This window comes from Benincasa hispida, chromosome 7 (assembly GCF_027475165.1).
Source record: "Benincasa hispida cultivar pf3 chromosome 7, pf3_genome.v1.1, whole genome shotgun sequence".
NCBI classification, from domain to species: Eukaryota; Viridiplantae; Streptophyta; class Magnoliopsida; order Cucurbitales; family Cucurbitaceae; genus Benincasa; species Benincasa hispida.
In genome coordinates this window covers 9,709,939-9,722,126 of record NC_143484.1, presented here as the reverse complement: position 1 = coordinate 9,722,126, position 12,188 = coordinate 9,709,939, and the positions used below count along the sequence as shown (strand labels likewise).

The 12,188-nt window shown below is 38.8% G+C and overlaps 1 protein-coding gene and 1 long non-coding RNA gene across 2 annotated transcripts; both read left to right on the top strand.

Moving 5' to 3' along the window:
- Positions 1-2,649: 2,649 nt before the first annotated feature.
- Positions 2,650-6,763, top strand: LOC120081494 (CCCH-type zinc finger family protein). Its single transcript, XM_039036435.2, has 3 exons — positions 2,650-3,203; positions 4,218-4,328; positions 4,472-6,763. Exons 1-3 carry the CDS (start codon positions 3,066-3,068, stop codon positions 6,386-6,388), a joined length of 2,166 nt encoding a protein of 721 aa, XP_038892363.2. The 5' UTR covers positions 2,650-3,065; the 3' UTR covers positions 6,389-6,763.
- Positions 6,764-9,705: 2,942 nt separating this feature from the next.
- LOC150034903 (uncharacterized) lies at positions 9,706-12,188 on the top strand. The gene is made up of 2 exons (XR_016530934.1): positions 9,706-10,200; positions 11,424-12,188. It is a non-coding gene; the product is annotated as an uncharacterized LOC150034903 (long non-coding RNA).

The window sequence follows — 12,188 nt, the reverse complement described above, 5'->3', positions numbered from 1 at the left end:
TGCGGTTTCACGACCGTATGGATTGAGGGTTCCAAAGGGTATTATAATAACTGTATACGTTATTTAAACATACGTACCTGCCACAACACATGTGCATGACATTTCGAAACGTGTACAGGATACTATTACCTATGTGATGCTGGATACCCTAACGTTGAAGGATTCTTGGCACCGTACAGAAGGGAACGATACCATCTCTCCGATTGGCGTGGAGCATGAAATGCACCGACAACTGCAAGAGAATTTTTCAACATGAAACATTCTTCAGCAAGGAACGTTATCGAGCGAGTGTTTGGGTTGCTAAAGGGGCGGTGTGCTATTCTTAGGGGAAAATCATTCGACCTAATACAAGTCCAATGCCGAACAATAACTGCATGTTGCCTTATTCACAACTTGATCACAAGGGAGATGGGAATCAGTGCAATGCTTGACGTGCCCGATGAGGAGAATTCTGCATCAGTTGGACTTGATGAGGATCATATTGAATTTGTTGAATCATCAGAGGAATGGACCAAGTTCAGGGATGACTTAGCAGTCGAAATGTTTACTCAATGGCAAAGAGCCTAATTATTGAATGTTCATTGCTTACTTTTCTTTTACTACTGAATGGAATTTAATTATGGAACATTCCAAGTATGTCGTGAAAATGTTTTGTGCCAAGACTCTGTGTGAACAAGTTAAATTGAAACATATAATTTCAACAGTTTATCCTTTGTTTGTGCATGTGTTTAATTTATAGCATCTTTTCATTCAACAAACATATGCATGTAGTATAATGGCAGGTAATGGTAAGAAGTCTAAACACGTATGGTCGAAGGTGGAGGACGCTAAGTTGGTGGAAGCTCTATTGTATTTGGTGGAGACCGGTTGGAGGTTCGATAATGGGACGTTTCGACCAGGATACCTACAACACTTGGAGCAAATTCTGCATGAGAAAGTGCCCGGGTGCGCACTGAATCATAACACCATTGAGTGCAAGGTGAGGAGTCTGAAGAAACAATACAACGCAGTATCAGAGATGTTGAGTCAGTCGGGACTCGGCTGGAATGAGGAGTTCAAATGTGTCCAGGTCGAGAGGGAGATTTTCGATCTTTGGATTTGGGTAAGATTCTAGAAAAAAAAAATGTACGGATACGTGTTATAATATAAATATTAATAATGTGTATGTGTATCAATATAGAGTCATCCCAATGCGAAGAGGATGTGGAACAAGCCATTCCCACATTACGATGACCTCTCCACCATATTTGGGAAAAACAGAGCAGTAGGACAATCAAGTGAGAACCCATACGTGATGGTGACGAATGCATTCAGAGAGTTTGAAGATGAGATTTGACTTGGATCACAGGACTGTCATACCCCTGAGGTTCGCCAAACAGAATCACCATTAAATCAAGATGAAATAGATGAAGAGCCAGCAGAGCAATCTACAGGTAGAGCGAGTGTACCTGCCGAGTGATCTCGAAGCAGTAAGAGGAAGAGATCATCATTCCAAGTTGAAATGATCGACATCATGAGATCGACTGTTGAAATGCAGGCACACACATGGGTAGACTTGTATCGTGGTAAAAGGAAAAGTATGAGCTGGAGTTCGGGCATTGGAAGGAAGTAGTAAATGCCATATACAACATTGATTGCCTGGATGAGGATGATCAGGTCACCCTTATTAACCTCGTTGTCCCAGACATTCAGAAGACATATTGCTTTCTTGCAGTACCAGAACACGCGCGGAAGAGGTACTGCCTCCGTTTACTAGGAAGAAACATGTAAACTGACCACACCCCTACATTTTGTTTATAGTTCTTTTGGATAATAGCAAATGGACAATGGACTGTCATATCGAAAAGAATGATAACTTTTGCATACTTGAAGACATGTACTTTTTGTGTTTGTAGATATAACTTATATTATAAATATCGAAAAGAACATATATTTTGTGAATTTTTTTGGATATATATACATACAAACATTCAATATGAAATATATATTCAAACATTCAATATATATACATACAATATACAATATACCAATTAATTGAGCAACAATATGAAATATATTTTGTTGGTATGTTTTACCGATTGAAGAGAATTAGAGTTTTTGAAAAGAATATATGAAAAACAATCTATTATGTTCTACAAATTGAGAAAAAAAATTGAGATTGTCCAGTTTATGTCATAAATGATTTGAAAAAATACGTGTATATTTGAAAATTAATAACAATAGCAAAACATAAACTAAAAAAATAAACGAATGAAATAAAAAACAAACAAAAAAAAATAGAACTAATTTCATTCACAAAAAAACTGCATCAGATTCTTCAACTCAACTCAACTCAACTCAGCACAACAAACACAGACAATAATTACCAACTCTACCCAACAAACACAGACAATTTAACTCCCAGATAATAATTACCAAATCAACTCAACTCAACTCTCTACTTTTATCCTATACCAAACTTACCCTAAATGGTTTCAATCCTCTGTGATTTTGATATTTTTCAAACATTTTATTTGAAAAAATATCTCTAAAAAAACTTAAACCAAATGATAAGAGAGAGAATTAATTAAAACTGATTTAAAGTAGAAGATATTTAGAAAATTATGTTAGGAAATTATTTTATATATGAAATTAATTTTAAAACGTATAAAAACGGCAGAGAAACACAGAGCCCCTTAAATTGCATCTCAGCCATTCTCTTTGCCCTTTCCTTTCTCAATTAGGGATTTTACCCTTTCCCCCAAATCCTCTCATTCATACTCACTCTTCTCTTCTTCTTCTTCTTTCCATATCTTCATCTTTCTCATGAATTTCTCCTTCACATCACTCTTTTACACTCCCCCATCTTTTAATCTTCGCTAACAACACTTTCCTTCAAGCTCCACCTTGGTTTTTCTGTCAATCGCCGTCGCGGTTGGCTCTTTTCGTTCTAATTTTGTTTTCTGGTCGTTTTGAGATCAGAATCGCTACTGGGATTATTGGGATTTTCGGGATTATTGGGATTTTGTTGGATCTGTGAACGAAGCGATCTTCTGGGTTTTTTTTTTTTTTTTTTTTCGATCGCTATGGTAGGAGGTGGGCCGCAAGTTCTTGAACAGCCGCCGCAGTCTTTGCCTCAACCCCTATCTGCTGCAGAAGAGGAGGCTGTTAAGAGGAATACAGACTGTGTTTACTTTCTTGCTTCGCCTTTGACTTGTAAAAAGGTTTTATATTTTTACTATAATTTTGCTTGATTCGAGCTGCGTTTGCCCTTTTAATTTCGAATCATTTTGTTCCTTTTGCAGAATTTTCTTATATTGAATAAGATCTGTGTACGTTAAGATCCTAGGATTTAATGAAAAATTCGGATTTAGAGGTTTTGTTTTTTGAATGCATTTGATGTTTGTTCCTCCCCAAGTCACTTGGGATTTTCTGAAATTCATCTGTTTGCTTCTCATGAATTTTTGTTGTCAATTTCATACTTCTATGATCAAGTTATGCAGTGTGTGGCTTGGGTAAGGAAAACTGTTTTGTTCTTGATTGATAGTCGTGTGCGTGTGTGTAAATGTATGAAAATCTTTGGCTGGTACTCATTTATGATAATAATTGAATGCATGGCATTTAAATGTATGGTATGATTGTTGTAGAATATTTCCTCTAGGTTTTCCGTGTGTCCCTAATACTTGAGATTTAGTATTGGAACAAGATGTTAATTGTTTTTTTAATTCTTGGTTAGATGTGCATAGCAGCTTTTAAAACCCTTGTAGACACATATTTCTATACTTTTATGAAACTCATTGGATTATCTCTCTTTTTTCCCTTAAGTATCATTTTTGTAAATCCTAGACTGGAAACATCTGATTTGTGTCATATGATTACATACGGCTATGAGTATGAACAAAAATCTAACAATGATGTTTTAGATTTTACCTATTATACTCGTTGGCCTTTTACTCTTTTAGTATGTGTTGACTGTTACAATAAATCAATAATTCACATTTTATTTGCGTTTAGATGGTCAATCAATATAAATTTAACTGATTGGTTTGAGTTCCTATTTGGTTACATGTCCTAAGAATCAAGAGAGTTATTTGACATTTACATTATATTATGGCAACATCAGTGAGGGATGTGCTTGTTTCATGTAATGCATGTTGAAAATATGTTGTGGATACAATTTTATATAATTATTGATGTTGAATTGCATCAGTAATAACTTTTTTTGTAATTTCCAACAGGGAAGTGAATGTGAATATCGCCATAGTGAATATGCCCGGGTCAATCCTAGGGATTGCTGGTTCTGGTTGAATGGTAACTGCTTGAATCCAAAATGTTCATTCCGACATCCAGTAAGTTTTATACTTTTGCTTTGTAGCACCTGTTTATGTTCTTTAGTAGATCTATGTTGTAGTTATGCATTTTTCCTTTCAAGCTTCAGTTGACTGATTTCCATCTCTCCCTCTTTATCTCTCTTGTTACTGTTCTCTTTTAGCCTCTTGATGGCTTGGTAGGAACTCCTCATTCAACAACTCCAAGTTCCCAGATTCCTTCTCAAACTTCAGCAATTCCCTCCGCTCCTGTCAACTCGAGTAAACAAGCAGTCCCCTGCATTTTTTTCCAGAAGGGTCTATGTCTTAAAGGAGATCGGTGTGCATTCTTGCATGGGCCTTCGCCCGTTCCAGCAAACAAAATCCCTCAGATGGCAGCAAATGCCCAAGCTGGTGAGCCACCGAGTGTTAAGAAAGTTTCTGGTGGTACCCAAAGGAGCAGTCAAGAGCAGAAGATTCCTCAAGCAAATTTTTCGAAATTAATCGGTGGTTCATCTGTTAAGCCTGCAATGAAAGATGAAACTGTGCTGTCAAAGATTGGAAACATCAATGAGAAGAGCGGACCACCTGCTGAAGTGGCTGATGGTGGTTCAAGGTACAAGGCTACAAATTCTCTTCCAACTTTAAATGAGTGTTCACTAAGTAGGGCCAATCGACTGCAACAGAGTCATGTAATTGATGATCATGGGTTACAGAATGGTAAGGATGCTGATGAGTTTTTGAAGGAGTCGTCTCCTGGTTTTGATGTTCTCGTTGACGATGAACTGAGAGGCTCCGGTTATTATGGCAGTGAAGAACAGTATGGGAGAACAAGAGGTCATGAGGGAGGAAATATGATTTCTATGAATGATTATGACATCAGTCATTCTGCTGATTATAAGATAATGGGTGATGTTGATCGTGATGTTTATAATGACGTAACAGACTATGACTATGAAAGTAGGCAAGGGGGGCAGTATGGTTGGGACCAACGTAGGACCTCGTCTGATAAGCTGTCTTTGGGTTCTGCTCAGATGGAAAGGAGGCTCTTCCGGAAATCTAACAGTCCAGAACATGTTCAGAATGTGGATTTACGTCACCGTTTAAACAAGCAGAGAAGGGGAAATGGTTTGAGATCTGTGATCAATAATGAAAATGCTGCTAGTCGCCCTGAAGAACGAAACTACCGCTTGGCTAGGAGAGATTCTCACCCCTCTCAAGAAAGCACTGTGAGTAATCGTCTCCGAGGTAGAATAAAGCTCCCAAGAATACCATCTCCAGTTAGAAATAGTAATCTCCGCCCAGAAAGAGATTTGAACCGGGGAAGGCCCTGGGGAAGATCGTCACCGGGAAGGTCACAGTCCTTGTCTCATCAGGGAAGCAATAGAGATGAAATGAAAGGCAGACTAGAAGAAGATTATAACAATGACCGTAGAACTTACAATGGCCTTAATTCTAGGAGGGATAGAATGGATGGAACATCTGACTTTGCTGCTCCAAAGAGTCTGGCTGAGCTAAAAGGCGACAAACACGTGGTTAGCAAGGAGCAACAAACCCTTGGTAAAAGAAAAGGCTTTGATAACGAACAATCTGGAGGCGAACTGTCGTTTGAAGGACCGAAGTCTCTCAGTGAGATTCTTAAAAAGAAGAGACAAGTTAAAGCCGTTGTTGATCTTCCTATGAATAATGTTGAAAGAGAAAGCAGTGAAAGATCAATGGAACGCTCCACTACTCCCCCCTTGAAGCAAAGTGGTTTATCATCAACGGGTAAGCAGGAAGCAAATAGTCTCGATGGAATCAAGTTTGCTCCAGCTGAAAGTTTTGTGCAAGAAGAGGAAAATATCGATGTATCTCATCACCATTCTTCTCAGCCCACACATTCGACTGAGGACCACAGGATTGAAGCTTATGATGAAGCATTGGTGGAAGAGGGCCAAGAGTATGAAGGCGATGATCAAAGAGATGATGGTGAATACGAGTATGAACAAGTCGATGATGGGGAATACAATTATGAAGAAGGCGAAAACATAGATCCTGAAGAAGAGTACATGGATGACGAAGATGGTGATGACTTCGCCAAGAAGATCGGCGTTATGTCATGATCACGGTCGCAATCACAAGTTGTGAAAGAAAGCGCAGATCACACATGCTCTTGCTGTGAACATTTTGTTTCTGAGGACTTGCGTATGGTCAGTTCAAGATTGAGCATGTATGTGAGCTGCCATGGATAAAATCTTCTGGACCAACAGCAAAGTGGAATTAATTCCTCTTGTATTAATTAGAACCCTCCTTTATTTTTAATCATTAATTATTTTTCCTGTTTTAATTATATTTTAATCCTGATTTGAGTGGGAGATCTTGGTTATGCATGAGGCATTTAGTTGTGCTCTCCAGTTGAAACAAAGTATAAGTATGTTGCTGAGAGTGAATGGTGTAACAGTAGAAAGTTAAATAAGATAATTGATATTCTTATCCCATTTCTCCTTTTTTTTAAGTACATTTTGGTCATTTCTGTTTTTTCATTATTTACTCTTTTCTTTTCCCTTTTTTGTGAAGTTGAGATTTGGTAATAAGCAACACCTCTTTTTTAGCCTTATTTTCAGTGTAAGTTTTTCATAAACTTTTTCTTCTCACTATTTTTTCTACACCAAATTTGGAAACAGTGATATGAAATTTCCACTCTTCTTTGTGTTGGATTCTGTTCTCTTCAGCTGTCTTGATCAAATTATTGAATTTGACTATTATAATTATTTTCAAGTGGAATATCTAATCTTTATTTCAGATTTTCCTTATAATTTAATGCATGACCATTTTCAAATGAACTTGTAATTGTAAATGCTTGTATTTTTTTTAATATCTATTAACGGGAATTCTATGTTTCCTTGAAATCACCTTCCTTGGTGAACTACTAAATTATTTTACTATTTTTTACGGTTCTTTCGCAGAATTTATAGCTACAGAGGAATGTTCAAATCTTCTTTTAATTCCTTAATTGAATCTACTTGGAAACTGGTGAAAAAAAGCAACCTATTTTGTTAGCCCTGAATTTGGATTCTCACCATTTAAATCCTAAATTAATAATTATATTAATTTTAATTAGTACATCTACTTAAACAGTTCTCTATTTTTTTTTCCAATCGATATTGTGTAAAACTTATGATTTGAGTTAATAAACTTCTTAGTTTTCATAAGTCAATCAATTTAAAATCATCAATGCATTTTAGACATTTCATTATGACAATATTGATTCTCAAACGTGTGTAGACTTCTTCAAATATTGATTTTACAAAATGGATGATTATAGTAAATACATAGACAATCCTCAAAGAAATTTCAACTAAAAGTCTAAATTAATTCATTTATGAAAGTTCAGAGTTTAAGTGATACAATTATAAAATTCACACAATTTTTCCAAACTAGAATATGAAGGGTATAAATTGAAATATATTTACAGAAGTCTAAGTTTAAATTGATATTATTATTAGTTTAGGTTAAATTGATACAACCCCTACAGTTTAGGCACATAAATTGATTTTTTAAAAAAGATATTTGAGTTTTTTTGGGAATCCTCTCCAATTATAATATATATAAATTATAACATAGGGCATCTTTTGTTTACAAAATTTCACATATGTCACCTTTCAACCAAAATTATGAGATTTAGTGTGTGTTTGAAATATATTTTCAAGTGTTTAATTTAAACAATAAGTCATTTTGGAAGAAAATAGAGCGTTTGGTAACCACTCAAAATAGTTTTTTAAGTATATTTTAATTGATTTTTTTTTTATCAAAAGTGTGTAAATAAAAATGATTTTTTTAAATACACTTCTTTCTCAAGTAAATCTAAATGGGCCCTTAGTATTCTCCAAATTCAGGTGCAAATTTATCCTACTATTACCCTCAAATTATTGTGTATTAAAATTCAAGTGGATTTTCAAAAATAGAAAAATAAAGAAAATTATTTACATAAAATAACAAAATTTAATCATTTTAGATTTATATTAATTTCTATGATTGATAGACACTAATAGAGATTTCTATCAGCCTCTATCAATGATAGACTTCGATCAGTTTCTATCACTGATAGACGCTGATAAAAGTTTATAAGTGTTTTTTAACTATTTTTTTAAATAGCTTGATATTTTTTATATATGTGAAAATTTTCCTAAAATTTATTATCAAAATGTAAATGATTGTGTAATGCCAAATTTATCATTAAATGCATTTCTTTTTTAATTAAATGTCATGTTCTATGCTTCCGATAATTACAAATTTTCAAATTAATGTGTTTAAAGAATATATTTTGGCTTTTAGGGTTGTGGTTCTCGAGGCTGCGTCTTCTTTCGAGGGTCGCTGTTTCGGGTTTTGCCTAATCGATAGTTGTCGCCGGCTTCCTTCCGTTCAGTAGCGGCTTCGTCCTCCGACTTCGATCCGATGGTATTGAAAAGTTTCTCTTTTCCGACTTCGTTTCATTAGTAGCAGCGGATTCGTACAGTGTGCAGCGGAGGGTTACGGTCGTTAGCCGACGGTCGGTGAGGACAGTTGCAGCAGCAGAGGATGGTCGGTGACGACGGTCAGTAGCAGTAGAGGACGGTTGGTGAGGAAGTTTCGTTAGCAGAGGGTTTCGTTTAATAGCAGTAGAGGACGGTTGGTGAGGACAGTGGCTTCGTTAGCTGACGGTGTTGCTCGGTGTAGTTTTGTTAGTAGAGGTCAGTGAGGACGGTGTGTGGACAGTGAGGACCGTGAGGACAGTGAGGGGTACTTTAGATCTGTGGATGATGAGGTTAGACGGTGAGGTTAGATGGTGCGTAAGCGGTCACCTTTAAGATTGAATGAGAAGAATGGAGGTCGAGTTGCTCGGCATCCCCTTCGGCTGCTTCGATCGGAGATTGAATCGGGATTGGGTGCTCGTTCTTTGGAGGTAAAGGGTTTTAGGATGTCGGTCGGTTGTTCTGAGGAGGGTGAAGGGTCAGGTACGGTGAGTGTGGCCAAAAGGGGGGGGGGGGTGTTGATGGTGGGTGATCTGACAACGATTGAAGGGTTGATTATGGAGTCTGAAGGTAATCGAGTTGAGAGGATAGAACCAAATGGGAAGGGTTTTGGGCTAGTGGTTGGGCAGAGGAGGTTGGGCTCGAGTGTTGGGGTTCAGGATGTGAGGGGTATGTCTGGGAGCCTTGAGGGTGTTGGGTACTCGGAAGGAAATCGGGTTGTGAGAGGTGTTGGCTCGGGTCTTGAGGGAGTTAAGGTAAGTAGGCCTGTTGGGAATGGGATGAGGCTGGGTGAAAGGAGTGGATTGATGCATGAGGAGCTAGGGACAGGTTCAAACGGTGAGGGGGCTTTGGTGGGTGGGTCACGTGGTGCTAGGCCGGAGTTGGAAGCCTCGAGGGGGTAGAAGTTAGGCCGTGAGGAGGTATCACGGGCTGGGCTTATTGGAAGCGAGGACTATTTGGTGGACAAGCGGGGTTCTCGTGGGAGGGAGTAGCCGGTCCTCAAAACCAGTTCAGTTGGGGGGTTTGGTCGAAAGCCAGACTAGTTGGAGGAGCAGTGTGGTTCAGTTGGTTCTAGTTTCGGTGTGAAAGGTGAAAGTTCGTGGGCGGAAATTTAGAGTTTATTACCTCTTTGGTTGAAAATGACAAAGTTATTGTTGAACCTTGGGAGGAGATTATTGATGTGGGTGTGTGTTTGTGGGAGAAATCTTTGGTTGGTCAATTTGTGGATGCCAAACTCCCATATTCTGTTATTTGTCGCCTTATTCAGAGAATTTAGAGACGCGTAGAGATGCCAACTATTACCTTGTTGGAAAACGGGTTGATTATATTTAAATTTTAAAAGGCCGAGTCACGGGATTGGGTGCTGGAGAATGGTCTATCGCACTTGGGTGGCAAATCCATCTTATTACAACAGTGGTCTTCAGGTATTGTTCCTGAAACTTTTGTTTTTGATTCTATTCCTATCTGGATTAAACTGGAGCGTGTCCCTCTGGAGTTGTGGATGCATAGGGGTTTAGCAATGCTAGCTAGTGTCGTGGGTAAACCGATCTCTTTTGATATTGCAACAGGAGGGTGGATGGTGATTCGTTATTTTCCTCTTCAGTCACTGTTAGAATGCGGGGTCAGGAGTTTATTATTCCAGTAGTGTATGAGTGGAAATCTCGTAGGTGTGCTTGTTGTGGTTCCTTTAGGCATACAGAGGCGGTGTGGCAAAGAGTCAAGAATTATGTATTGTGGCAGTAAATAAGGGGTGTCTAGGGGAGAATGGGGGATGTGTGAGTGTAAGGAAAGGGCAGGATTTGGGTATTGATGGGAGAGAAGTTAGCCCAGTGGTTGGGAATAGAGGTGCGGGGAGTGATGACGAGTTTACTATGGTTAGTCGATGTCGGTGTGATAGAGGAGGTATAGGGTATAAGGGTGCCAGTGGGTCACCGGGTTTCTGCGCCCTTGAGGAGCAGAGTAGTTTATGGGTCCTCGGGAATTACGGGTTTTGTAAAGCACTTTGACGAACGTAATCAGTTTGAAGTTTTGTGTGATGGGGGGGAGGGGGAGACTCGTTGGCACTAACTTTAGTGCAGGCAGATCCCGCTCTGTTGTCAGCTGTGGAGGGGATGTTCAGAAGTTTGGGCAAAACCCAATAGGAGGTGGTAGGTGTGATTCCTTGCAAGATTCATGATTTGGTGTTTCTGGAATATTAGGGGATTGAATGACCTGTTAAGTGTAGGGTGGTGGTAGATTTCTTGGTTTCCTCCTATGTTACCTTTTGCTGTTTGCTTGAGACGAGGGTTCATCGCGAGAACTTTGATATGGTGGTGGGTAGGTTTGGTGATGCTTGGAGGTATGTGTGTAGTTATAGTGGGAGGGGAGTTGAGAGGATCTGGGTGATGTGGCGGAAGAGTGTCTATGATTTTTTTATTGATGTCAGCAGGGATCAGTTCATTTATGGAACCTTATTGGATATTTGATGACATGCAGAAATGCATGTCATCTTAGTCCTTTTATTTAGAATTATGAAGGTTATTAGGCAGAATATGTGATAATCATGTTAGGAATTCACGAGAAAAAGATTTTACGCCGATCAGCATGATGAATCTCAGCTAACCCGTAACTTTGCATCAATTATACGTTTAATGTTCTATTTTTGTAGCTAATGCAGGAAATGAACGCAAACGCGGAAACCGGACCATCGCATAGACGACCGTATGTGGAGAAACACTCCATCGCAAAGGCAAACACATCGATCAATGCATGGATGTTGCGGTAATCAGCCGTATGCATCCATCGCATGGGAGTTGCGCTCGTCAAGCGATTGCGGTCATCATGTAGAGTTGCGGTATTCAGCGAATGCAGCCATTGAATGATTGCGGCCACGCGACAATGCAAATTAATGGGATCAACGCAAGGTAGGTGGAATGAACGCATCAACACATCTACCTCGAGAAAATCCAAAAGATGATGTTGACATTTCACCTACCACGCCGTTGGTGGTAGAGGTTCAGAAAAGGACTAACGCGCCGAACGTCAGACTTAGAGCAATCCAATTAATGTTGTCGGCGATCCAAGCTCTATAAATAGAAACCGATGAGCTGAAATTCAAGTTATCCGGGGGAGGATACTTGTGAATCGGGGACTTTCCCTGCGATCCAAACAAAATGCGTGAGAAGACGCTTGAGAGTTCTTCACCTCCTTCATTCATTCCGAGTGAAGACTGGAGCCTTCGACCGGAGCTAGATCTCGAGAGAGTCAGCTCCTCCACCCATCCATGGCACCACCGGTAGCCTTGACGCACATCCGCTGAAAGCAAAGTTTTGCTTCCAGCCGGTCATTTCTTTTTCCTTTCTTTTCCTATATTGTATTGTATGACATTTTGAATTAAGGAATTAATACAATCTGTTTTCAATGCATTTCTCTA